Raw genomic sequence first — 25,324 nt, forward strand, 5'->3', positions numbered from 1 at the left:
AAGAGTTTCACTCTCCCTGTGCAGCCAGGGACTGGACGTGAAAACAATGTTATCAACTCGGGCCGCCACAACATTGGCGCAACTGGACATCCCCTGGCGATTTACCCCAGCCGCCAGGGATCTGTTCGATGCCGAATCCAATCCCGGAGGTATCATCTCTCTCGCAAAGGCTGAGAACCCCTTGATGTACGATGATCTCGTCGAGTTTTCTTCGAAGGTAATCGTATTATCAAAGGCGGGTTTTCACCGACCTAACATCGTTTAGGTAGAGTTTCCGCCTGCTTCCTTCACATATGGCTACAGCAGCTTTGGCGGACCCCGCCTCGCTGCTGCTCTCGCAACACACGTCAACGAGACATTCAACCCATTCTCCCCAGTCTTGCCCTCGGATATACAGATTGTCAATGGTGCTACTTCTCTCCATTCCGTCCTCGCCTTTTCCCTAGCCGAGCAGGGCGATGCCATCCTTGCTCCGCGCCCTGTGTATGGTCGTTTCGAACTAGACCTGGGCAACGCCATGGGCGTCAAAGTGGCTTATGCCGACTGCGCCTCTGCAGAAGCGCTTGAACCTTCTGTCGTTGTTCTTTGTGAAGAGGCCTTGCAGAAGGCCAAGGTTGGCGGTATCAATGTGAAGGCGGTGCTAGTTGTGAATCCAAGTAACCCCCTGGGTCGTTGCTACCCCCGCGAGACGTTGGTGGGATTGCTCGAGTTCTGTCAGAGGCACCGGCTCCATCTCATCAGTGATGAGGTATACGGTCTCTCAGTCTTTGGCCCCGGAACGGGCTCAAGCCGTGGCTTGCACCCCTTCACATCGGTGCTGTCTATCAACCTTACGAATCTCATCGACCCGAACCTGGTTCACGTCGAGTACGGCACGAGCAAGGACTTTGCAGCCGCGGGACTGCGTCTGGGGGCGCTCATCACCAAGAATCGCGAGCTGCAGCGCTCCGTCCAGGCTGTCGGCCGGTTTCACGAACCTTCGGGCATGTCCGTCGCCATCGGCACGGCTATGTTCGAGGACCGAGAGTGGTGTCGCGCCTTCATACTGAATGCACGAGCACGCATCGGCGACGCATACAAGTTTGTCACGGGCAGGTTGAGTGAGATTGGAATATCGTATCTCGAGGCCAATGCTGGGTACTTTGTCCTGATCGACCTGGCGCCCTGGCTGCCACCTGAAGGCAAAGTATATGATACTACGCAGCAGAGAGAGTTTGCGCTGGCTGAGAAACTGGTTGAAGGTGGGGTTTTCTTGCATCCGGGGGAGGAGCATGCTCTTGAGGCTGGGAAGTTTCGTCTCGTTTACACGCAACAGCGGCCGGTCATCACCGAAGGCTTGAAGAGGTATTTTGATATTGTTTCGGCGTGTTTCTACGGTCACGACTGACAAACTGATAGGCTCGATGCTGTTCTGAAGAGCGTGGATTGGTCCGTGTAGCTTGCGAAGGAAACCCATGGCTACCTTGGCGTAGCTGCCTGCTATATGCACGTGTCCTCGCGAGGCTTTGTTCACGCGATACTGTGCCTATTTCCCCCAGGTTTGAGACTGTTGTATGATGCTAGGTCAAATATCGGGTAGCTCGGATGTTCTCGTGATGATAAAGTGTGTTGAGGTGCTCGCGGAAGTGACCAACGGTTGGTCGCGCTCAAGTACCTTGCTCAGGAGAGCATGCCGGGAACAGACATGTCACAAGTGATCCAGCTCAGCGCCATTCAGTACAGGGAACATGTATTTCAGCAGGCAAAAGCGCCCATCGACCTCCCTAACGTAAAACTAAAAATCACAGGCTATGGAGGCCACCCACACGAGCGGAACTGACCAATGCTTCAGTGCAGCAGATGCAGATAATCAACAATCGACCTTCAACCGTAACGCCCAAGTCCCAACCATAGGGAGACACAGAGAGCACACCTAGTGCCAGAACGCCAGCCAGGAAAAAAAAACCAAGCAGTAGACGGACGGATCGCCGCTCTGCTTTGTTTTTTTCTTATTTGTTGCCAAACCGCCTCCTCCTTTCCCTCCAAATCTCCTAGTTCATGGATATCATATCTACAGCGTACGCCGAAGTAAGGGGAGAGAGAGAGAGACATGAAACCCGAAACCCCAAACCAAGCACCGAGGGGCGCGTGCCAGCTTTTACAAGCCCCTGCCGAAGCGAATGTCAAAGTCCTTGAGCACACTCATGATGCTCGCGGCCTCGACCTCGATCGGCAGCCGCGAGGCCGTCGGTTCGGGCAGCGTCTCGCCGATGCGCGGCGCGGCACGCAGCTTGGGCAGCCACGAGCTAATGTCGTCGGTGGCCTTGTCGAAGTTGCGATGGCTCGAGAGGGTCTGGTACGCCTCGGCGCAGCTGAGGCTGAGGCCGAGGCCTGCCTTGAGGGCGGAGGGCTTGGGGAGCTGCGGCGTGGTGGTGCCGGTCTTGCAGCAGCCGCCGTCACGGCCGCCGCCGCCGCAGCAGCCCGCCGCCGCCGGGAGCTCTGGCCCTTCTTGTTGATGTTGGCCGACAAGGGCGCGGCAGAAGAGGCCCCGAAATGGGATCGGCAATGCACTGGTCGCAGGTGCCGGGGGCCGCTGGGGCCGCAGCCGCGGGTGGGAGCGAGCGCGGCAATGGGAGCGGCAGCAGGGCGGGGGCGAGGGCGGAGCTTGACGGCGCCGTCTGAGTTGATCTCCATTGGGATGGGGGGCCCGACATCGTTGTCCGAGGGTGGCGGTGTCTGAGTCTGCTGGAAAAAGGGGGCGGGGGCCGTGTAGGAAGTAGGGGCGGCGTTGAGGGCTGTGTCAGCGCAGATGCAGTAATCGCCATCTTTGCAGAAGCCACAGGGATCCTTGACGAGGTTTGAGGACAGTTGCTGCTGCTGCTGCTGCTGCTGCATCTGAGGCTGCTTCTTGAAGAAGGACGTAAAGTCGATTTCGGTGGCCATGTCACCGGCGTTGGAGTTGGAACGCTGACGCTTGTCGGCGGGGGCAAAGGTCGGCGAAGGCGGTGCTCGCTTGAGATCTGAGGAGCCTGCATTCATGGCATCGTCCAGAGAGTCGGCTGACTCGACTGTCCTCAGAATATCTTCAGCACAGGCGCAGCGACCTTCGGGGCCGCAGGAACCGCACGTCAGATCGACTCCTGTGGTGTCCATAGGGGAGGGGTCCTCTGGCGTGGGCATCTGCGATGCCATGGATGTCTGGTGGATGGGGGACAGCTGATTTTCACTGCTGTGCGAACCGCGCTGAGTGGGCAGCTGGAACTGCCCCAGAGCAGCCTGACGCTCCCACCTCCTCTTTTGGCCATCAAGCGCCGTCTCGGCCTTGACCCGGTCCTGCCTCTCACGCTCGAGCATGGTCTCGAGCACATCGCAGCGAGACTTGTAGGACTGCACCTCCATCTCCAGCTCATGAATACGCTCCTTGGATTCGGCCTCCTTCTTGTCGTGGGCCTCCTTGAGCTCGTCCAGTTGCTCCTCGAGCTCGCCGACGCGGGCGGCTCGGCGCTCGCGGAAGGCTCTCTGTGCAGCTCGGTTCTGCGCCTTGCGCTTTGTGGGCGGGGTGTCCGTGGCAGGCTTGCGGCCGGGCTTGGGGCGAGGGGGAATGACCCATTCCTTCGAGGTCATGGAGCCTGCCATCTTGGGCAACTCCGACTGGGGGCTGATGACGGATGACATGGACATCTTGGTGAGGTCGGGATGATGAGAAGCTGGGGGTGGCGGGGTGGGCGGCAGGTAGGGAAAGTAACCTGCACCCGGTCGAATGGGTGGCAGCAGATGGGTTGGCGGCGGTAGAGAGAGGTGGAATGCCGACGATGAGGAGGCGGCTCCTGGTGTGGACGAGGAAGAGGCTGTGGTGGAAGGCGATGAGTATGTGGATGCAGGACTCGAGGAAGCCGAGCTTGAGCCGTGCTGGGATCTCGGAGTTGTCGTTGAATTCAAAAGGCGTCGCGCATCGTCGTGATGCGGCTGCTGATAGAAATGTGCGAATGAGTAGGCTCGAGGGTGGCTGCCTGGATTGCCAGTGGGAGATGAAGAGGTCGAGGTTGATGCCAGAGACGAGGACGAGGTCGAGGGCCAGGTCGAAGAGGGGAGAATGGATGACGGTGCGAAAGCCATCACGGGCCGCGGGCGCTGGGAAGCGAGGCCTTTTCTCTGCCGGATTGGTGGGCTGTTCGTCCCCAGCGATATCGCACCCCAGCAGCTAGTGTTGTCCAGAGGTAGCTCGGAGCGGGCTCTAAGTACCTCGGAGGTACCCAGCAGGGGCAGACAGATGGGGCAGCAGGGGAGGGGCAGGGCACTCGGTCGGGTACTGTCGGCGGTGGTGGGGTTCGCAGTATTGCAGGCGTGTGTTGAATCATTGAGGGATGGATGCAAAATTGTGAGAAAATCGCGAGAAGCAGAAGAGATGGGAGATGTTGAAGACATATTGTTTTCTTTCGAACCCTCATGGTCGGAATTATGGCCATCTGGTCAAGCGTTGTCCGTGTCGTAACAAGAGGTGAGCACGTTTGAGCGGGATACGCCTGGCTAGTGTGTGTGCCTGTGTTGGTTTACGTTCTCACGCCGGAGCTGGGGCATACATGCATATATGCTGTAGAGGGGGGGTGATCGACGTCCCGGATATGTCTGTCGGTCCGTGGATGTCATATGTTCAGAGCCCGTTTGGGGGGAAACTCTTCTTTTGCTTGAAATACATAAGTGAATCAAGCTCTCTTGCCTGTTAGATCCTTCATTTTTGGCCTTCGAGGCCGTCGATCAGCTCCTGAGAAAACATGGACAGGAATTGTCTAATGGATTATAGGGGAAATGCAGCTAGCGAATCTCCATTGCTGACTGCCGAAGCAGCAGATCTGCCCACTGATTGGATCTCCCGTCTGGAACACCCCCGCAATTCGTCAAGAGGACACTGCTGAGGAGAGCTGGAATGAGCTGATTGCAATTGGCTCTCCCCTGACCAAACCTGCCAGTGTTTCCAATTGAGCTGGTTACCATTGGCTGTCCGTCCTACTCACGGGATGACGAATCTTTGCTTCCTCATTGAGTTGGCCGTATGAGGAAGGAAGGAACGCATGTAACATGTACGTGAGATGAGGAGGAGGAGGCGGAGAGGGTGCGCTCCGAACGGTCCTAAGGGGAGCCAATGTTGTGGTGGTGCCCCAGTGCACTCCAGGTGCGATGGGGCACGACTACGCTGCCTAAGGATCACTCGTCAAAAGGTGTCGTACGCTGTTGACGATGCAACTGGCACTGGCATGGGCACCTTTGTACTGCTAACACCTAGCGCAAGGTGGCTCCTGGCGCGGACTTGACTCTGTTGAGTGGGACGAGAGGAGCCAGACGAGAAGACCGCCGAGTGACTTCCGTAACAACCTCAGTGACTTGGCCAAAGAGTGGGGGCCGGGGAGCCTAGGGAGCCTCTGAGCCGAGGGCTGATGCGGTCTACCAATCATATCCTGTGATCGTGAGGAGATTTTGATTAGATTGATAAGATAATTTTTCCTGTGTCACCATGCTGGATCCGCCAGGGTTTGTGCATGGTGCATTGGCCCGCCCACCTCCCCCCCCCCTTTCACACCTTTCACACCTTTCACACGCTTCTGCATCCTTTCCACCCCCAAGGGCATCCCGCCCGGTTGGTCCTCTTGTGCTGTCTCATCATGGTTCGATGCATTTGCTTTCGGCATCCGAGAAGCCTTTCGCTCCTGCCCCTCTCGAAACTGAGCGACATCGGACAGGCCCCGGCATGGTTTGGGGAAGTCTGTCCCAACAAGAACCTCGAGATCCGCCTGTTCTCGTTCCATAATCGGTTCACCTGCAGCGAGTAGGCACTGGATTCAAATGGTGCTGCGAGGTTCAACTGTTCGACCCCTCATCAGGGCCCAGGGGCTCGGTGCCTGCCCTTGCAGAGGGGGCCGCATCCAAGACGAGCGCGAAGTAGGGGATCAAGGCCAAGGCAGGATTGTATTTGCCATGTGCTCTCAATATCCTGCAAGCGCAGAAAGCTGCGAATTCGCGCGGAACCCTCCGCGGAACCGTGAGACTGAATTGAATCCTGCTATCGGTGTGATTACAAAACGAGAGCGTCCTGAGCATCACATCGTGCGCAAGTGGAACTCCGAGCCTGTGCTCGGCGGTATCAAAGCAAAGCTGAACGTCCACGTGCCGGGACGAAGGCCGAAACTCTCACCGCAACAGTGGAAGGCCGTACTAGTTCGGGGGGGGCATAGGGAAACGGCCTGGCCGCGCGCTGGTGGCGCGGATTCCACGTGCGGCAGATTTCTCACTTCCGTTGCCCTATTTACGCTGTCGAGCAAGCTCCGTTTATCAGTGGTGATCTTCTGACGCGTCCTCTGTGCCTCCGCCACCTCACTGCGCTGCCGCCGTTCGTCCAACACGGCCTGATGATGGCAGTATGACAGCACTCGTTTATTAAACAGGGGGCCGGGGGCCATGGACGACGCAGCGTTACATATCAGATCAAATGATTGGCCTTTGCTGACCCTCAATGATTCTACCCAGGCGCGGGCGTATCTCGCTGCCTTATCCCCAGCAAGGCCCCTTCTTTCGCGGGGACACGCCAAATGACCTCACTGGATTTTGGATATCAATTGGCGCACATGGAGCATTGCCAACGGGGCTTGCCATAGCTGGCTGTTGATTTCTGCCACTTGTTAGCAAGGAGTAGAGGCACGAGAGTATTGCATTCCGTTGTTAACTTTGCCAGAGACGCATGGTTTGAGATCGCTCACTCTGTGCTCAAGCTATGAGCAGGACAGCATCACCTTGCCCAGAAATGCGAACAGAAATGCGAAGGGAAAATCATATCATCGTACTGTACAGCTCTCAAGACCCCTCCATATGAAAAGGGTTATTCTTTGCATCACTCCTGGAATCAGCCATGGTTGTGCAACTGCCGCTGATTCGGCTCCTTCATTTTACACGATCATGTCGCAGTGCAGATAGCAGATACTCCGCCGACCTGGCTTTAACGTCGTGTGCCAAGGACGCATGCGTGCTATCAAGCGCGCCAGTTTACATCCAGATAAAGAGAGAATTACCAGGAGTCGTTATAATAGTTGCTGGACCCAGCGAATGCCAACATTATCGAGACCTACAACATGAAGACACTCCACCAAGAACACGACGTTCAGGTGGTCTGCATTTCGCTATGAGAGCACCTTGCAGGCTTGTGAATCGAAAAGTATGGCTTAAGAGGTCTGCTTGGTATCTCAAGCCAGCTATGCACATGTATTGCAGGTAGGCCAGGTCATCTCTGACACCGCCAGATTGCTGTGTACCGTGTAAATCAACTTCGCCACGCGTATCGACCAAGCATTACAACAGGGCCAAACGGAACGCTCTTGTGAACGTCATTCTAATGATGCGGGCTACCCCTTGAGGTCGGCCGAGGCTCATCCAGGAATCAGGACCACTAGGATTCTCGTGACATCGACTCGAATAGGTATCATGCGGTGTTACGCGACTGAATGTCCGGAGCATTCTTCCCACATGCTGGGATGCGGAGCTGGCACATCCACTTTGAAGCTCTCCAAGCATCTAAGCTCTGCCGAACCGTCACCAAGCGAAGGTTGCAAGCCACACTGGCTGCATGTTTTGACGTAGCCACTCCCGCGACTGTATGCATCTGCTCAAGGACGATTGTAGGTGGCAGATGGGCGGCCCCACTTCTCCCCAGCGCTTGCTCGCAGGCTTGGGTTCCAGCACGCCAATTATAGCGTGCACAGTGGCCTAAAAAAGTGCCCCTCGCCAATGCACACCTCCCGTTCCAGACCAAAGTGGTCTCTCGAAAGCTCCAAGCTCCAAGCTCCAACCCGAAAGCTCAATAGGCCGTTCATCGCGACCTCGGCCGACGAATGCATTCGCTCCCAGATCCATTGAAGCGACTCCCAAGCATATTATCCTTCGGAACGGACTGACACCATGACCGGCCTCGGTATCAAGTCCCCGACCGCGGACTTCCACATGGCATCCTCCTCCTCCAGCGGCTCAGAAGACGACGACGCCCCTCTCCCATTCCCCGAGGCGCTCCCGCGTTCAGACTTTCTCGCCGCCGATTTCGACCCAGCGTCCTACCTCTCAAACCTCCCTCATCGCCACCAGACCCTCGACGATCTCAAGAGTGACCTTCGCGAGCGCAGCGCGGCCATCAGCGCCGAGCTCCTCGAGCTCGTCAACTCGAATTACACCGCCTTCCTCTCCCTCGGCGACGAGCTGCGCGGCGGCGACGACAAGGTCGAAGACGTCAAGGTCGCCATGCTGGGTTTCCGCCGGCAGATAGAGGAGATCAAGAGCCGCGTGCGGACGAGGAAAGACGAGGCCGCGAGCCTGACGGGAGAGCTCGGCGACGTGCGCAAAGAGATCGAGACGGGCAGGCGAATGCTGGAGCTCGACGACAGGGTGTCTGCGCTGGAGGAGAAGCTGGCCGTCGCGAGCATGCCGGGCAAGGCGCCGGCGCACGACGCCGACGACGACGATGCTTGGAGTGTTGCGTCGAGCGAGGATTCCGACGCCGAGGACGACGAGGTGTACACGGGACTTGTAGGGACCAGCCCGTCCAAACTGTCGGCGTTGGCGCATGATTGCTGCATCATTGAGGCGTTGGCGGACGTTGCAGGCAGGAATACGCCCTTTGTCACCAAAATCGAGTCACGCATGATGAGGTGTCGCAACACGTTGCTACTCGATCTCAACGCTGCTCTGAAAGAATCGCGCAAGGCAGGGGACAAGGGAAAGTCACGGCTTGTCAAGTACCTCGGGTTATACGGGCTGCTGGACGCCGAGGCAGAAGCAATCAAGGCTCTGAAGGGAAACTAGGAATGGTCTTTAACAGCGAATTGAGAGACATGATACCCAACTCTAGAAGATCCCGCCTCCCCATGCCACATCGTTTTATACACGCGTATTGATGACATATTATACACCTCGCGCCTCTCCTGACACGGGGAACACCTTTTACATGACCTGCGACAGGTGTGCCGGGGTCACCTTCTCGTCCGTCGGATCAAACAGGCCGTTCAGGTTGAAGCCAGGGCCGTGCGAAGAGCTCAGGACGACCTCCTGGACCTCCTTGTGGGTGCCCTCCAGCTTCTCAACGTCCTGCTTGATGCTCTCGATGAATGCCTTGACGTTTGCCGCCAGCATCTTTGGCGTGAACCCCAGCTGTCCAACCGCCAACCTCAGCGCGCCCATCTTCTCGCGGTACGTGTCGGCACCCGCGTTATCGCGAATGGCCGAAACAACGTTGTCGGTGATGGTCCTCATGCGCCTGTTCGGCATGAGACCCTTGGGACCGAGGATGCGGCCGAGCCCAGCCTTGATGAGCGCCGCCTCGGACGAGCTGTGGCACAACAGGCGGTTGAAGTTGATCTTGTCGTTCCGGATGGCTTCGAAAATGGCGTCCTGGCCGGCGAGAACGGCACCGGCCTGCAGTGCCTGCACGGCGACCTCGCTGTCGTCGGGGCAGATGACGGCGACGCGGACGTCGCCCGTCTTGACGGGATTGGGGAATCGGATGCGGCCCTTGACGGAGGGTCCATTGCGAGGCGTCTTGAAGCGGACGGAAAGCTCGTACTTGATGTGAGTGGGAGAGCGGCCGACCTCGTAGGCGCGGAGGTACCTAGCGTAATTGTTAGTATATCGGGATACGAGCCCACGTCAGGAGCGTCTCACCTCATGGCGTCGCAGAGAGAGAATTGCGGAAACTTGGTCGGGTCGTAAGATTTGTAGTCCTTGCTAAGCTTCTTCTTCTTCTTGTCCTTCTTCGCCGCCTCCCTGATTTTGGCAACGTTCTTGCTTGCGCATCGCGTCTGCGTTACGGCTGGGGCGAGGAATCGCGGCAGCGCGGATGCCTGGGGTCTTGTCGCCGCGGAGAGCGAGAGCCTTGCCATCGAGGCAAGGCATTGGTTGGAGGTGGCCATGGCTCGTGGTGGTGACGGACTCTTGGGAGATGGAGGACACGAGACCAGCCTTGCAGTTCGACGTCAAGCTCTAGTCTCAATTGCCAATGCACGACAGGAGACGAAGAAAATTGTGAGCGCCTGAGCATTCAGGCGTTCGTGACGAGCTGCTCTTATCTTATCGGAATGCGACCGGGGTTGTTTAGTCAGCAGCGTCAAGGTTCGACTTGGTCAATGATTGAAAGTGAAACATGGAAAGCTCCGATGAAGGCCAGAACTCGGCCGTCTTGTATATGATGCTTTACCAAACCTTGAATATTAACGAAAGAAGCCGCTCATATAGTTCGTGGACAATTGGATCTGTGGACGTGGTGTCTGGGGCTTTGCCGACTACTCGGCCAGGCCAACCGTTGTGCATGGTCATGGGGTAGAACATCAAGCAGATGTGGTCGTCATTGCAAAATTTTATCAATGAGGCTTCCTACTTGGCTTAAAGATCGCGGAGTCAAAGTCGAGGGAAACTGTTCTTTGCTAATAAAAAAATGGAAATGATACAAAAAGAGGTACGGGGATTGCCGGGCGATCCAGCCTTGTAACTACACGAGACTACCTTGACGTTCGGACTAATCTCAGAGAAGCGAGTAACATATCAGCCAGACATCCAAGAACTTGAAGATATCTTGCACAGCGAGCTCGTCGCCCTCAACCGTCCCACTCGGATCTCGGTTCACCTAACCATCTGTCCATCCGCCGCCCAAGTCGGTGCCTGGAGATGCTTCTGTTACCGGGTCTAGTCCCAAGTCTCAGCGCGCCCATCACTAAGGATTACGCCATGCGCCTAAGACGCTCGCTAGACCGAATGAATGCCAGACATTGAGCTACCGACTATCAGAGAAATACAGTATGTGGCTTTTATTCTTTTAGTCTCTCTTTTTCAGTCGATTGAAGAATGTCCGTCGAATTAGATGTAGCTTGAATCGAGACATCCCTCTTTCTGGAAGCATTAAAATTTGCGGCTCGTTAAGGCAATCAGTGTCATGCCAGTGGTCTATCAAGTTGAATCAAAACTTCACCTCAGCGGAACTCTGTCTCAGTGTTGCCAGGGGTTTGTGCGTGTGCTTGTCAAGGAACGACGTCTAATGTGCAATGCACGCAAGTCAGTCGCGTGCTATTGCCTCTGCACTCTCGTTTGATATGGGTGGAAGCACGATATGGGCTTGATGACAGCTAATGAAGGCGTCCATGAGGATCTGTGGGTCTTCATGTGTGTGGTGAGGCGATTCTCGAAAAAGAACGAACATGATCAGTCAAAGATATACGGATCCACAGTATATGCGTTTACTGAGACTGATGGGCGCGGGGTAGCGCAGTGCTCTGTAGCTACCTCACCCAGCAATGGCCCGGCCTACCCCTCCATAATTTTCAACCCCGCCACAAAATATCATTTACTCGGCATAGTCATCGGTTCGACTCACGAGACACCACGACTCTTTCGGCGATACCCCTGTCATCGAATCCGATTGTACTATATCAACGATTCAATATGAAGCCCGAGGAGGTGCAGGCCCTGCCAGCCGCTCTGGCGGGCGATTTCAAGTCTCTTGAGCCCCACCTTCGCGCTCTTGACAAGCACCTGACGCTGCGCACCTATGTGGAGGGCTACACGCTGGGCGAGACTGAGACCAAGATCTGGCAGACTCTCAAGTCCAACAATGCGGGTGTTGGCTTCATCAAGAAAGGCAGCCTTGTCAACTTGACACGATGGTAGCGTCATCCGGATAAGACCCCCCCTTGACAATGCGGCACGTCACTAATACTTCCACTATCGACAGGTTCAACTACATCAGCCAAGCCCACCCCGAGATTCAGGCCGAAGCCAAGGCCGCCGAAGCTGCCAGGAAGGCCAAGATTGCTGCCGGTAGCAAGGCTGGCGGTAACTTCGATCTCGCCCTCCAGAATGCCGACCAGGGCGTTGTGACGCGATTCCTCCCCGAGCCTTCGGGCTACCTTCACATCGGACACGCCAAGGCCGCCCTCCTTAGCGACTACTTCGCCCACGAGGCTTACAAGGGCCAACTGCGTCTGCGCCTCGATGACACGAACCCTTCAAAAGAGAGCGAGGAGTTCCAGGACTCCATCGTCGAGGATCTCGCCCTCATGGGCATCACCCCCGACACTCTCACCTACACTTCTGACTACTTTGACTACCTCCACGACATGTGCAAGCGCCTGATCACGGAGGGACATGCCTACTCCGACGACACCGACCAGGAGACTATGAAGGCCCAGCGCATGGATGGTATCGAGTCCAAGTGCCGGAACCGAACGATCGAGGAGAACCTCCGCATCTTTGAGGAGATGAAGCTTGGTTCGGCCGAGGGTGTCAAGAACTGCATTCGTGCCAAGGTCTCTGTGGACAACCCCAACAAGGCCATGCGCGACCCCGTCATCTACCGTTGCAACATTGAGCACAAGCACCACCGAACTGGCGACAAGTGGAAGGCTTACCCCACCTACGACCTCGCGTGCCCTCTGGTCGACTCCAAGGAGGGTGTCACCCATGCGCTGAGATCCACAGAGTATACCGATCGCAACCCTCTGTACCAGTGGTTCATCGACACCTTGAAGATCCGTCAAGTCTACATGTGGGATTTCTCGCGCATCAACTTTGTGAGGACCCTCATGTCCAAGCGCAAGCTTGCTTCTCTTGTCAATGCCGGCACCGTCGACGGCTGGGACGACCCTCGCTTCCCCACCATCCGCGGCGTCCGCCGCCGTGGTCTGACCATTCCTGCCCTGCGCGAGTTCATCATCAAGCAGGGCCCCAGCCGCAATGTTGTCAACATGGACTGGGCCAGCCTCTGGGCTCTGAACAAGAAGGTCATCGACCCCATTGCGCCCAGGCATACGGCTCTTATCGAGAAGGACCTTGTCAAGGTTACTCTGACTGGCGCCGATGTGCCCGCCGAGCCGAGGACAGAGGAGCGCCCGAGCCACCCCAAGAACAAGGAGGTCGGAACCAAGAACGTCATCTTCTCCAACGAGCTCTACCTGGACCAGGCAGACGCCAAGACACTCAAGCAGGGCGAGGAGATCACCGCCATGTCCTGGGGCAACATTATCATCCGCGAGATCACTGGCACCGATACCGTCACCGCCATTACGGCCGAGCTGAACCTCAAGGGTGACTTCAAGACGACCGAGAAGAAGGTTACTTGGCTGTCTGCCCAAGGCACAAAGCTTGTTCCGGCGGAACTGTGGGACTTTGATTACCTTCTCACCAAGGACAAGCTCGAGGAGGACGACAAGCTTGAGGACTTCCTGAACCCCGTCACCTCCACCATGGAGCAGGCCCTTTGCGATGAGGGCGTCGCTAAGCTGAAGAAGGACGACATCATTCAGCTCGAGCGCCGCGGTTTCTTCCGTGTGGATAAGGGTCTGGCTGACGGCGGCAAGGTTGTACTATTTGCCATCCCTACGGGCAAAAAATAAGAAGTCACAGGGAAGCGGAAGGAGTTGTTCCTTCTGAGGAACGCGGTAGCTGGTCTCATTCTGAGGTGCCATGAGAGAGCATTCAGAGATGTTATGAGGAATTGCATGACGAAAAGGAAAAAAGAAGCTCAAAACTATTGGCGTCGAGAGATGTGAACAAGTGACTGAAGTATCAAATGACTATTGTCCTAGTGTCGATCCGGTGTTATTTAGAAGAAACTGACTACTCTGAAAGCAGGGGAGTGGGGCAAAGTCAAGTTTCCATAGCCTTTCACGAGACCAGGGACTCATCAAGACTGTCCCTCGATTCCGCAACGAGGCTGTTCCATTCTCCCTTGGATAGTATGCAGTGCAACTCCCTCGAACCAGCCCCTTGCACGCATCCCTGGCTTCATTCCAGAGTTACCATTTACTTAAGCTGGCCCGCTTCTCGCACTCTTTCTTTCTTTCTTTCTCTTTCTCTTCTCTTTTGACTTCTCTTTTTCTCCGCCTTTTCTCTTCCGAGTTCTCTTCTCTTTCTCTTTCTTTCTTTACTGCAGGGCGCGGGAGATGTCTCACCCTTATGCCCGCTGACATGGCACTGGCATGAAAGGGGAAAGGCAGCTTCTCAAGGGCACATCAACTCTTCGAGGAATTAAAAAGTCAATCAACCATCGCAAGTAGCCAACAGAATTTTCCTATATATCCCATGGAACGGGGCTCCTGTTGCAAAACTCTTTTCCCCTCATCCGCTATCCCGCCTCTAGCAGGGACCAATTTACCATGGGCCGCCAAAGCGAGCGCACTTATCATCCCCCTTGATATCGGCGTTGACCTTGCGGCAGTCCTCGTACTGGTCCTTGCACTGACGGAGAGCGGTGTGATACTCATCCTTGGGGTGAGCGATGGTGCCAGCGCTCAACTCGCCGCCGCCGCCGCCGCCAGTAGAGCGCCTCTCGTGCTTCTTCCCCTTTTTTCCGCCGTGCTTCCTGTCTCCGTGTTCCTTGTCTTCGTGCTTCCCCTTGTGCTTGTGCTTCTTGTCATCGTCATAATCATCATCGTCCTTGCGGTCCTTTTTGGTGTCGCGCGACTTGGCGTAGACGCCACGGCATCGCTCGTACTGTTGCTTGCAGGCGTCCTTGCAGGCCTTGGGCACGTCGCCGCGCTTGTACGAGGGACAATGGCCCCAGTTGGAGTGGTCATACTGCTTGAACGGGTTACCGCGCTTGTGGTCGGCCTCGTTGTTGTTGCAGGTGACGACGGGCAGGTCAATGTCGCCGACGGGGTCCTCGGTCGTGTACCCGCGGCCCGGGTTGTGGGGCTGCACGCAGAGGTTCGTGGGCTCGGGGATGGTGCCGGGGGTCATGGTGCCCGTGGCCTCGTCGCAGGGCACCGTCTTGGTGACGGGGTCCTTGTTGTCGCCGCCGCGCGGGGGGTTCTCGGCGTGGTGCCCGGCCTTGGAGCAGTTTCTCGACTTGCTGGTGCACGACCTGCGGCAGAAGAGCTTGGCGTCCTTGCACCACTTTTTGTAGTCGGCGCACTCGAGGGCCGCCGGCCATCCGGCGAACTTCAGGCATGCGTGTGTCTGGAGGTGGCACTTGGCCCAGGATGCGAAGCACGTCTTCTCGTTGAAGAAGTCCGGGAGAGGCTCGTTGCACCATTTACCGACACACCACTCATCCTTGGGGACCACTGTGGTGCAGATCTTGGTGCTGGTGGCTGTCGCTGTGCCTGTCGCTGTGCCTGTCGCTGTGCCTGTCGCAGGAGTCGTCGGAGTTGGTGTCCTGGTAGTCGCTGGCGACTTGTCTGTGGGCTTGTCCGTGGGCTTGTCCGTGGGCTTGGTGGTGGTCTGAGTTGGAGAGGAACTGCGCGGCGGTGCTTCATTGTCATTCTCGCATGGGTCCTGGGAGAGTAGTTCGGAGGCCCGGAAGATATTGATTCGGTTCCGGCCGCCGCAGTCCAGAGACTGGTCGCCGCCGCAGGGCATGTTGCAGTCCGTGTCATTAACCTCCTTGGCAAAGGGGCTGACGAGAGCACCACACCAACATTCGCCACCAAACTCAACACCGGCAAACGGAAGGCCGCGATCAAGGCAAGCCTTGATACAAGTTGCGGGCGTCACCTTGGCAGCATCGATGTTCGCGCGGAAGCCGAGCGTACGGCCCACAGCCGAGTCGTCGGTGAAGCAGCCTGTGTCGTCGTAGTCGTCATCATCAACAGCATCGCCGAGCTTCAGGAACGTCGTATCCCGATAAACGGTTAAGCTGTCGGTACCACCACAGCTCTCCTTCTGGTCCCCGTCGCACGGAAGCGTGCAGTTTGACTCTGGGAGCTTGGGTCCCTCAAGTTTCGATCCACAAAAGCAGATGCCGTAATACTTGAGTCCCGAGAACTGATAGCCATTGCCTAGATCACTTTAGCACTGTTCTATATCATGTACGGGAACAGTCATAGTACCTTTACAGATGGCCTGGCACTTGTAGGCGGTCATGCCCTTCGATGATACGGTTGACCGGAAGTCCAGGGTTTTCCCATCATAGTCTTGGTAGCATCCGGTAGCTTCGAAAGGCGAGAAATGGTTCGCGCAAGCAGGGAGTTCGACGCCATTCCTGACGACGGAGGCCGCAGTCTGCTGAGCGAGCAGGCCCGCGAGGGTTACCCAGGCTGATAAGCGGGCCATAATGACAGGACTTGAGGTAGAAATATGGTATTTGACTTGCAATAAGCCTTGTTCTGATGTGCCGCCTGCCTCATCACATGCTCCATCAGGCTGGGGAAGCGCGTTATTTGTATTCGTTCCTGTGGCACGGATCGAGGCCCTGCACGCCAGGGTATCGGAAAGTTGAATTGCCTGGCTTCATGGTCGTTATGCCGCCGCAAAACATAAGTCGATACCCGCCCGTGACTGTGTGTTCCCCAGAGTCAATGGATGATATGTGCGATACAGCGCCATCGTGGACTTCTCGGAAGCGGGACGAGAAAGTGCGGCGTCCGCGGGGTGGCGCCCATCTGCAACAATCATGTAAGAGACGACTCACTTTCGGTGGATTCCATGTTCAGCAATCGCTCGTAGTTCGTCTAATTAGATCATTTTAGTTGTCAAGCTCATCTACAATTAATCAATGAGCAGCCGCAATCGCTGTGTTTTGTGAATAGGGGCCATCACTAGTACAACATCAGCTTACGGCAAGAGAGCCTGGCCCTGTGGTTGTTGCTCTAGAGATTATGTTCATAGGCAGAGGAGAACTCAAAGCGGAGGCGTAGCCGAGAACGAATGCTAGAAAAAGACAAATGCAGTCCACATCTGCCACTGCATACAACAGCAAAGGACAATTACAAGACATAAAGTGTATTGATCAAATATGATGCCCCCCTAAACTGTACGACCGCCCCGACGCCTCGTGCCAATGAAGTTCTCGACCCAAAGATGGCATGCCGATGCCGAAGTTTCGCTTGGACTTACACAAAAGAAATTCTATGCCAGCCTCCACACGCACTACGCCCCTATTTCTGCTCATGCTGGAAGCCAGCAGCGCCGAGCTCGGGGCTGGTGGTGCTGCGGAGCTTGGCGTTCTTGAGGGCACTGGGGTACCACAGGAGGAAGAAGGCCATGGTGAGGGTCATGAGGGCGGCGTCGAAGACGTAGACGCCCCACTCGATGCTCAGGAGATATCCGTCGCTGCCCATGGCATACTCTGCCACACGGAAGACATTACGGCCCATGATGAGGGCGGAGGTGAGATACAGCATGAGGAGGCTCTTTTGCCAGGGGATGTCGCGGGCCAGGGAGACGTTGGCGTCCCTCTTGAACTTGCTGTGGAACTTGAGGGCCGTGACCACGAAGACGCCGAAGATGAGGATCTGGAAGATGAGACCGCCGACAATGACGTGGCCGCCAAGGTTGCGGTCGATCTTGCTGTCCTTCTGGCCGGCCTGGACGCGAAGGCCTGCACCGCTGGCCTGAACGAAGAAGCTGAAGGCATCACCAAAGACGAAGATGCGGGTAAGCCAGTTGGGTCGGATGATGGAGCAGTGAGCTGCGTCGACAGCGCGGATGATACGGCTCAGTGTCATGTAGAGGGAAGCGGCGAAGAGAATGGGCGCCAGCAGGAGGAAGGTCGACTGAAGCACATAGGGCATCAGGGTACCGGTTGAGTTGTGCGCTGCAGCTCGTCCGACGTAGCCAACAATTTCGACTTTGAGAGAACATGTTTTAGCTTTGACGTGTGTATGAGCATAGGGTTGTACTTACAGACACCTCCAACCACGAACGGAAGGCAGAACCACATTCGGTGACGGAACATTCTTAAAGCATGACCAACCGTCAGGACACCGAAGAGAGCAGCGAAGACGATGGCTGCCGGAAGCGAGGGGATGTAGTGCCACAGCTTGTAGCCATTGTATGTCTCGAGTATTGCCATTGTGTTGGGTGTTGTCTGGTCACTCTGGTGGATCGTGGCTCAAGGTTCGGAAGATGGAGGCACAAGGTTAGCAGTAGGTCGTACTACCGTACTTCTCGAATTGTGTAAAGGGAATCTGGGTTGAAGAAGTTTATCAAGAGATCCCAAACCGTGGAATGATGTGTTGTGTGCTTGGCAGCGTTGCATGCTATGAAGGCATGGCAAGAGGAGCCCTTTGTATGAAAGCTCCTCAAACGTTCAAGGAGGCGAAGCACTACGAAGCACCATGACGGCTTTTCGGCACGTGGACGACGTAACGCTTCATCAATTTCAATACGATTCAAGCGGTCTCAGCCATGTTTGTTGAGTTCGCGAGGCAAACTCGTGATTCTCGGCAAAGCATCCGCCCATTCTCGGCTGAACCCGAAGTACTGGATAATTGGTAGAATCCTCGACAATTCCGGCAATCGGCACCTCGGGGTTGCCAGTCAAAGCTTCTTAGCGTGTGGGCTTCTCCATTCATCCTGGAGATTAGTGCACCCTTGCTCGCCATTAAGCTTCTTTCTGCTCGTTTTCGCATTCTATCGGGCGTCAGCCAATATGCTGGGATGAGTGAGAATGTCAGTCCACGTTGCTGGCGGCGTAGCCCCTTCTCCTCTCCACGCCAGCTCGTGAACTAGGTATCACGAACAGGCTGGGCAGACTTGCGGGCGAACCAACCCACCCCTTGGCCCGTGGTATGGGCATTTCTCCTGGCCGCCCTACAACGGCAGCCCTACGTGTGGCCAAGACCCTAAAGTTACCCACTTCGTGGCGTTGTTTGGAAAGGCAGAAACGGCAAAAAGCAGCAGAGACCGGGATGGCAATGCCAAGTCATAACCACGCCAAAGAATTGAAAGGTCGAAAGTCGATGAGGTGCGCAAGGTAGATGGTATCATGAAATTGCAAGTCATCTGAACAAACGCTACGTACGTTGCTATCTGGAGTAATACAAAGAAAATATGGATGCTGTGACATGTTCTGGCTCTGACTCGCCGTCTGTCATTCCTCGATGGCTCTCTCGCTTTCGGTTTTCCCGCGCATCTCGTTCGACTCCCACCAATGATTCCCTAGACGCCTCATTTTTTACCGGCCCGTCCTGCATCTTGCTCTCTTTCGGCCTATCGACAGCGCCATCACTGGTGATTGGTTGGCGCTCGGAGGTGTCTCCTCGTGCCGCCGATACCTATTGACGAGCTCCCCGTTGGTAACCTCCTGGTTGATAGGCCCCTTGTTGGTAAGCTCCTTGTTGGTAGACTCCCTGTTGGTAGTGCCCTGATTGATAAACGCCGGATGGATCTACGCCCTGTTGTTGGGCTGCGGGTTGGGATACCGGGCGAAGTGCGTGCACATCGCTATCCCCTGGGAGACTTTCAAAGTCACCCTTTCCGGGCCCGGTTTCGCGCCGCATGCGCAGCTCCTTGTACGACATGAAGACCGCAACAGCAGATACGGCACTGTCAAAGCTCTAACATCAGCAACTTGTCTCTGCAACAACTTGGGAATGTGTTTGTTTCGAGGAAACGTACCAGATGTTGCCCGCAAGCGCGATCACGCCCCAGGCGAGCATACAACTCGTCCCTTTGAAGCCGTCGCACTGCTTCAAGGTGCTCGAGATGACCATGTATACGACCGCACCCCAAGCGGCTACTTCGACAATGTTCAAGATGAAATTGGCTTTCAAGCTCTCGAACCGCCTGAGCCAGCGACCAGGCTCTGAAAATACTTGGTAGCCAATGATGATGAGCGACTTGGCACCCTGTCAGAGTGATGCGTAGTTAGCGAGTTGTTCTGTTCGAGGACTTATAAGTCGTGCTTGATCGTACCATTCCTAGGGCCATTGTGTCTGCTCTTGACGTAGGCCCATTCGACATCAAGAGACGAGCGCCACCCATTCCAAGAACGCTGACAACGAGGAGAACTTGCACAAGGTGGAGCTTGCCCTTGTGCTTGGGGTCGAAGAAGCCCATCTTGTCGAAGTTAAGGGGTGAAGTGGACAGAGAGAGTTGACAGTCTTTGGCGACAGATAGCAAGAGTCGTTACAACCGTGAAGAGCGGGTTGAATAGTCGAGAATAGAAGGAACGACTGTAGGCACGAAAAAGACTAGACAATTCTTCGAGTCTTCTTCAGATGGGAAGAGAGTGTGGATGAGAGAACAGTGATAAGGTCAAGATTTCCTAATTCGATTTCCACGCAACTGCGGTCATATCTACTTATGTCGACATGTTGCCCCAAAAAAACCAATACTCCGTCTCTCGCCAGAAGAATGGGATGAGGAGCTTCAGGGGGCCGGTTTGCGAGAGTCTGCCTCGCGCGATTCGGGTTTCTCGCGTGCTATCATGGCACTGCCCAAGTGCCTGTGGTGGTTGGTTTCACGGTGCACGTTCGCCATTATGCAACACACAGGCGCGCGGGTGGTTCCAGCCTCGCTCTCATCTTGATAAAGGTGCTCCATTCTCGGGCCTTCCCCTGCAGCTAACCCCCCCTGGGACTGTCCGTGCAGCCTACAAGACCTTGCAGCACTATGGGAGGTTATTGGCAAACTTGGGAGCCAAGTGGTGGAGAGGAGGGCACGCCATCCCTGCCACGCATTTTGGGGATTACATGGTACATAGTACGCCTTGGGAAGAATGGAATTGTCGAAATCGACTTCTCCTTGGTCGTGTACCTTGCTTCGATCGTGGAGGCAGGGCACTAGACTCCTCCCTTCGCGCCAGACCTTGTAGCCGTGGAGCTAATAAGCACCACCCACCACGGGGCTGGCTCGCTTTCCAAGAGCGCATGGACTTCTCTTCCCAAGCAGATGCTCCTTCGCAAGAGTTTATCATGGACCGTCGCGTGCAATGCCAAAACTGCAAAGGAGCGGGCTGTGCCACGAGACAACATGGCAGCGGATGGCTGAGCATCCTGAGCCGGCCTGAGGCGGGGCCGTAGCAGTGCCCATAAATGCAGTACCAGAGTCTCCACCGGGGAGACCGAAACCGAGACCGATGAGGGGGCACTGCCAGCTCACACAGCATAATGACAGGTCTCACTGGACATGCTGATCCGGAACCAGACAGTGTGAGGCCCCCGTACGATCCTGAATCACTCTCAGGCCCAGCTGCTCTGACGTGAAGGCTTCGGTTTCGCTGTCGCGACGGTGTAACTATTCCTGATTTTGCTGAGACCAACGAGACCGTTAGCTGCCATTCTCGTCAGAGGCTGGCGGTAGCCTTGTACAAGCAGACAGGGTTCTTTGGGTCCAATTGTTCGTATAGCACAATCTACATTGGTTTGCACGTCCTTCGTGATCGTGAGTCTGCGAAAGGCAAGGCAGTGGACCAGCAAGTAATGGATGGGCCTGCTCAATGCATCCATGATCTCGGGGGTTGAAACAGTGATCGTGTGTACTTTCAGCGGTTCCTGGGGTCCTTGTGGGGCTAAGGCATCAAGCAAAATTTTCCTGCACGGTAGTGGGTCATGAGCTTGGGCATGCTTTCAGCTTTCAATCAAATCGGGCGTGTGGTCTAGGGGTATGACATCTGCTTAGCATTGATCTGATCAATACTAAACTGCTGAAGGTCCCGGGTTCAATTCCCGGCGTGTCCACTTCTTTTTGCGTTTTTGCACCCCACGTCTTCCCCTAAACGATTTAGATTTCGATCATCTAACCCTCACATGCTTCTGACCGCTTGATCTTTCAGCGATGGGGTCCAAGACCGAGCATTTTTTCAGGTATCATCGCCTCTGGGCCATGTGGTATCTGATCGCTGCCCTCTTGCCAGCTGCCTATTCATCGGCATACTGGTACGCTGAGCATCGAGGTGGGATTTACCCATCTCGACTTGCGAATGATTTATGTTTCTGGTCATTTTACATTCCTATTGCACATGTCGCTCGCCTTGTTGCTGATTTGGCGTCCAAGACTAAGATCTCCCACAATAGCCCTCATCGACGCAATGAGTAAGCCTCACGCTGCAATGAAGAACACTGTGCCATGAAGAATGGCACTTTTCTGGCCAGCGCCTCGCGATATCCAGCTCACGCGGCCCTCAGGAGACGGTGTAAGACTTTGCCTGTGGTTTTCCCAATGGCTCGAGCTACGAATTGACACCTGGACTCTGCATCGTCATCCGAGCCAAATGAACACACACCACTTCAACACTGCTGGCGAGGAAAACTGGTTTATCTACCGTGACTCTCTATGGCTATGTACATTTGTGCGAGCCAGACTCTGAGGCCCAGGCTCTATGCCACTCATCACCCACCGGATGCAACCAATCAAGACGAGGAATCATCATCCGCGACGCTCACGATATGCCACTTCTCCTGCCGCCAGGCCACACTCTTAGTTGGGCACGCACTGCGAGTAGTATGCGTTCTGGACGTTGCAGCGGTTGCCCGCCGCGCAAGCAGTAGGTCCGGTCCAGCCCTGGCCGCCGCACTGGCCCCACACGGGTGCGGTGGCGCCGTTGGAGGGCTGCGTCGTCTGGGGAGGAGGGGCGGCGACGGTGGTGGTGCGGAGGGTGGTCGGCGCGGCAGCGGTGGTGGTGACGGGAGGAGGGACGGTAGGGGGCGCGACGGTGGGGGCGGGGCCGGTCTGGCCGGCGGGGGTGACGGTGCCGGTGGCCGTGGCGGTGACGGCGGACTGAGGGATCTGGCTGACGCCACCCTCGACGATGGGGCCGCCGGGGACGGGGTAGGAGGTGGCGGGGACCCAGACGTTCCAGTTGACGCCGGCCTCGGTGGAGGAGAGGAGGGAGGTACCGGCGGTGCCGGCGGGCTTGGAGGTGCCGGAGCCGGTGATCTCGAGGTTGATGCACTGGGGGTAGGACTGGGCGCCGTTGGCCTGGGCGGCGGAGTGGAGGGCGAGAATCTCGTGACGGAGAACATAGTTGCCGGCCGCAATGTTGGCTGGGATACGGACGGACCACTGGTTCTTGTTCTGGATGAGAACATCACCAGCGTAGGTCGAGGGGGCGGTCGTGAGACCAGCACCGTCAATCTTGAAGAACCGGAGGTCGTTCTTGTTGACCGACTCGCAGGGGCCGTTGCAGTTGGCGAGGTGGTCGAAGACAGGACCCTTGTGGGACTCGGGCCAGGTGTTCCACTGGAGGGTGACGACATCGCCAGCAGCGACGCGGATGTGGCCCTTGCCGGGGGTGGCTTGTCGGTGGCAGATGATATCGGGTGTGCCGTAGGCGTTGGGGGCAACGAAGCCGAGATCCTCCTGCTCGGCGGTCCAGCCGGCACTGAAGCTGTTAGTCCGTGGAGATGTCCGAGTAGGGCTACCTGCTGGTATCATTCTTACCGGATGGGACGGTTGGCCGGGGCCTGGTACCAGTCACTGGTAGGGTCGTAGTTCTTGTACTTGACGCCGTTGATGATCACATCGCTGACGAAGCCGTGAGCCGCGACCTGGCTGGCAGCGGCCAGGGCAGCGACGAGCGCGCCGATCTTGCTGAGGCCCATGATGTGCTTAAGGGGTGGTATTGATATAATAGATCTTGACGGGTTCGTTGGCAGATGCCGTGCAGGAGGGATCGACGAGGACAGGGAGTCTGTGATGGAAACTGTGTTGATCGTGTCGATCTCTAGAAACACAAAGGGGGAAAAGATGAACACCTTTATATGCTCGTCAAAGTAGGTCTCACGAGAAAATCACCACCATTCTGGCCATGATACCCCCTTCTGCGGCCCCCTATACTGCCATGACCGTCTCATCGCGTTGCCACCATGCCTGTCGGCTCACAGCACACCAAGGCACGATAGATGAGGTCAAGGGCACAGCATCTCACGGCGGCACACCAGTCACCAGGGTGGCAAGTGGCCTCTGGGGACTGCGAGAGCCCCTGATTGGATCATGATCGCGGGGAACGAACTGCGTCCGGGCGACGTTGACTGATACCCATGCAGAGGACAATAAGTGAAACCGGTTCCGCTGCCTTGGCATGGCGCCCTGCAATATCAACCAGCCCGGTGACCACGCAAAACTGCAGAACCGTCGTCGGTAGCGGAGTTACACTCGCCTTCCGGCTAAAAAGGGAAAACATGGGACGCCTTCGACAAGACATGCACATATCGTTCTGGTTCGCTCGACCGACTTGACAGCTTCTCTTTCGAGACACTCTGTCATTCACCCATATTGCTAGCCCGACTTCCAGCCTTGAAGTCGAACGGCCACCATTGTTGAACTCATTGACTTTCTACTGAACATCAGAAAGCCGAGTCAGTCTCCAGCGGCGTGAGGTTTCAGTAAAAGTGACATGCGTCGCCGTTGAAATAAGACAGGACCAAGTAGGAAATGGCGGCGGTCCTCAAGCCGAGCGGCTCTTGGTGGCACTGCAAAGTCATGGTGAATAAGCCTAGGCGCGCCCGTGTCATTGGCAGGACAGGCTGCACAGCAACACTCGGCAAGGACCAGGATAGGAAAGAAAACGTTCGCGAGGGAACGCAGTGCGACGTGGGCGCCTATCCGAAAGGAGAATATCAATCGTGCTTCCGTGTCCTAGCGGGGTTTCTGGCCCAAACCCGAATCCCAACCCCACGAATGACCCCTGTCGTCGATATGATCTATATGCAATGTGGGGGAAGATGGAACATGGCGTGCCAGGTCACCGCTGAGTGTGGCAAACGCTTGATGCTTCGGCACTCACCGAAGCGCTACCACTGTCAAGTACGGCAGAGGGGGGTTGCTGCCAGACGCTGCTGGGGCAGATCGCAAGCGTCTGGGCTAAGTCGACCTTCTGCTGGGCACCGTCTTTCTGCGACACGTCAATCAGTTGCTTCCCGAGGATTCCATGAGCGTTCACGTGGCCCCCTTTGCCGATATTGCGAGGCCTCCACCAAGTCATGTCAACGGCAGCCGTTGGCATGGCCATTGGGGGAGGCAAGCTTGGTAGCGAAGAGCTTCGCGTGGAGGCCTCGGAATGCAGACCAACAACGTCTGGATGGCTCTGGGGAGCCTAGCAGAACGCTTAGGATGCCGCGCGGGTATTCACTCAGGATGCAGGGCCAGTCCATATGCCGACAAAGTGAAAGTACGAAGCTATTCGTAAGGATTGCTGTAGTTGAGGCCTTGGGCGAGAGACGCTGGACTAAAATGCACAGCGAATGGGGTTCACCGCCGGCCACCTTTGTCGCCAAGGTAGCCAAGAAGCTACAGGGCTCGTCGGGCCGTGGCCTAGAGCGTCGAGTTGCCACATTACTCAGGCCGTTGTCCGAAGGGGTGTCGCAATCATGTCGCATGGCATCCGAGGTCGGCGAAGGTGATGGTGTGCTTGTCATGGTGAGCGCTAGGGAAACGCGAGTGAGGCTAGGTCAATGCCTTTGTCGCTTCCATGTCGTACGACACTAAATCTCAGAAACGGAAGAAAGATTGTAGCAACGGACACGTTTGGGGCTGGTGACATGATTCGAAGTGACTCGGCGCCCGCTGTATGACCACCCAGCAACCTCTGAATCGACGCCGGGGTTGTTTCCTGCTGATGTCAAGTTCAAGGTTCAACTACGACTTTCGTTGCCTCTTATCATGT

The 25,324-nt window shown here is 56.2% G+C and overlaps 10 protein-coding genes and 1 non-coding gene across 11 annotated transcripts; 4 read left to right on the plus strand and 7 right to left on the minus strand.

Moving 5' to 3' along the window:
* Window positions 1-46: 46 nt before the first annotated feature.
* On the plus strand, window positions 47-1,387 carry VDAG_05021 (1-aminocyclopropane-1-carboxylate synthase; the record flags this gene model as incomplete). The annotated part of the gene is made up of 2 exons (XM_009654757.1): window positions 47-186; window positions 304-1,387. 2 exons carry the CDS (start codon window positions 47-49, stop codon window positions 1,385-1,387), a joined length of 1,224 nt encoding a protein of 407 aa, XP_009653052.1.
* Window positions 1,388-2,137: 750 nt separating this feature from the next.
* Window positions 2,138-4,404, minus strand: VDAG_05022 (bZIP transcription factor HapX; the record flags this gene model as incomplete). Its single annotated transcript, XM_009654758.1, has 2 exons — window positions 2,138-2,398; window positions 2,551-4,404. 2 exons carry the CDS (start codon window positions 4,402-4,404, stop codon window positions 2,138-2,140), a joined length of 2,115 nt encoding a protein of 704 aa, XP_009653053.1.
* Window positions 4,405-6,071: 1,667 nt separating this feature from the next.
* On the minus strand, window positions 6,072-6,879 carry VDAG_05023 (uncharacterized protein; the record flags this gene model as incomplete). Its single annotated transcript, XM_009654759.1, has 2 exons — window positions 6,072-6,565; window positions 6,864-6,879. The coding sequence occupies 2 exons, from the start codon at window positions 6,877-6,879 to the stop codon at window positions 6,072-6,074; spliced, it is 510 nt and encodes a 169-aa protein (XP_009653054.1).
* A 1,041-nt stretch (window positions 6,880-7,920) lies between these two features.
* On the plus strand, window positions 7,921-8,814 carry VDAG_05024 (uncharacterized protein; the record flags this gene model as incomplete). The annotated part of the gene is made up of 1 exon (XM_009654760.1): window positions 7,921-8,814. The coding sequence occupies one exon, from the start codon at window positions 7,921-7,923 to the stop codon at window positions 8,812-8,814; it is 894 nt and encodes a 297-aa protein (XP_009653055.1).
* Window positions 8,815-8,952: 138 nt separating this feature from the next.
* On the minus strand, window positions 8,953-9,917 carry VDAG_05025 (50S ribosomal protein L1; the record flags this gene model as incomplete). Its single annotated transcript, XM_009654761.1, has 2 exons — window positions 8,953-9,616; window positions 9,670-9,917. 2 exons carry the CDS (start codon window positions 9,915-9,917, stop codon window positions 8,953-8,955), a joined length of 912 nt encoding a protein of 303 aa, XP_009653056.1.
* A 1,522-nt stretch (window positions 9,918-11,439) lies between these two features.
* VDAG_05026 (glutamyl-tRNA synthetase) lies at window positions 11,440-13,388 on the plus strand (the record flags this gene model as incomplete). Its single annotated transcript, XM_009654762.1, has 2 exons — window positions 11,440-11,660; window positions 11,729-13,388. The coding sequence occupies 2 exons, from the start codon at window positions 11,440-11,442 to the stop codon at window positions 13,386-13,388; spliced, it is 1,881 nt and encodes a 626-aa protein (XP_009653057.1).
* Window positions 13,389-14,145: 757 nt separating this feature from the next.
* On the minus strand, window positions 14,146-16,047 carry VDAG_05027 (uncharacterized protein; the record flags this gene model as incomplete). The annotated part of the gene is made up of 2 exons (XM_009654763.1): window positions 14,146-15,773; window positions 15,825-16,047. 2 exons carry the CDS (start codon window positions 16,045-16,047, stop codon window positions 14,146-14,148), a joined length of 1,851 nt encoding a protein of 616 aa, XP_009653058.1.
* Window positions 16,048-16,871: 824 nt separating this feature from the next.
* Window positions 16,872-17,788, minus strand: VDAG_05028 (RTM1 protein; the record flags this gene model as incomplete). The annotated part of the gene is made up of 2 exons (XM_009654764.1): window positions 16,872-17,563; window positions 17,620-17,788. 2 exons carry the CDS (start codon window positions 17,786-17,788, stop codon window positions 16,872-16,874), a joined length of 861 nt encoding a protein of 286 aa, XP_009653059.1.
* Window positions 17,789-18,992: 1,204 nt separating this feature from the next.
* On the minus strand, window positions 18,993-19,776 carry VDAG_05029 (uncharacterized protein; the record flags this gene model as incomplete). The annotated part of the gene is made up of 3 exons (XM_009654765.1): window positions 18,993-19,263; window positions 19,336-19,565; window positions 19,633-19,776. 3 exons carry the CDS (start codon window positions 19,774-19,776, stop codon window positions 18,993-18,995), a joined length of 645 nt encoding a protein of 214 aa, XP_009653060.1.
* Window positions 19,777-21,305: 1,529 nt separating this feature from the next.
* VDAG_20154 lies at window positions 21,306-21,398 on the plus strand. Its single transcript has one exon. It is a non-coding gene; the product is annotated as a tRNA-Ala (tRNA).
* A 739-nt stretch (window positions 21,399-22,137) lies between these two features.
* VDAG_05030 (endoglucanase-4) lies at window positions 22,138-23,261 on the minus strand (the record flags this gene model as incomplete). The annotated part of the gene is made up of 2 exons (XM_009654766.1): window positions 22,138-23,041; window positions 23,101-23,261. 2 exons carry the CDS (start codon window positions 23,259-23,261, stop codon window positions 22,138-22,140), a joined length of 1,065 nt encoding a protein of 354 aa, XP_009653061.1.
* Between the last annotated feature and the right edge of the window lie 2,063 nt (window positions 23,262-25,324).

The sequence above is a fragment of the Verticillium dahliae genome, genomic scaffold, assembly GCF_000150675.1.
Source record: "Verticillium dahliae VdLs.17 supercont1.9 genomic scaffold, whole genome shotgun sequence".
NCBI classification, from domain to species: Eukaryota; Fungi; Ascomycota; class Sordariomycetes; order Glomerellales; family Plectosphaerellaceae; genus Verticillium; species Verticillium dahliae.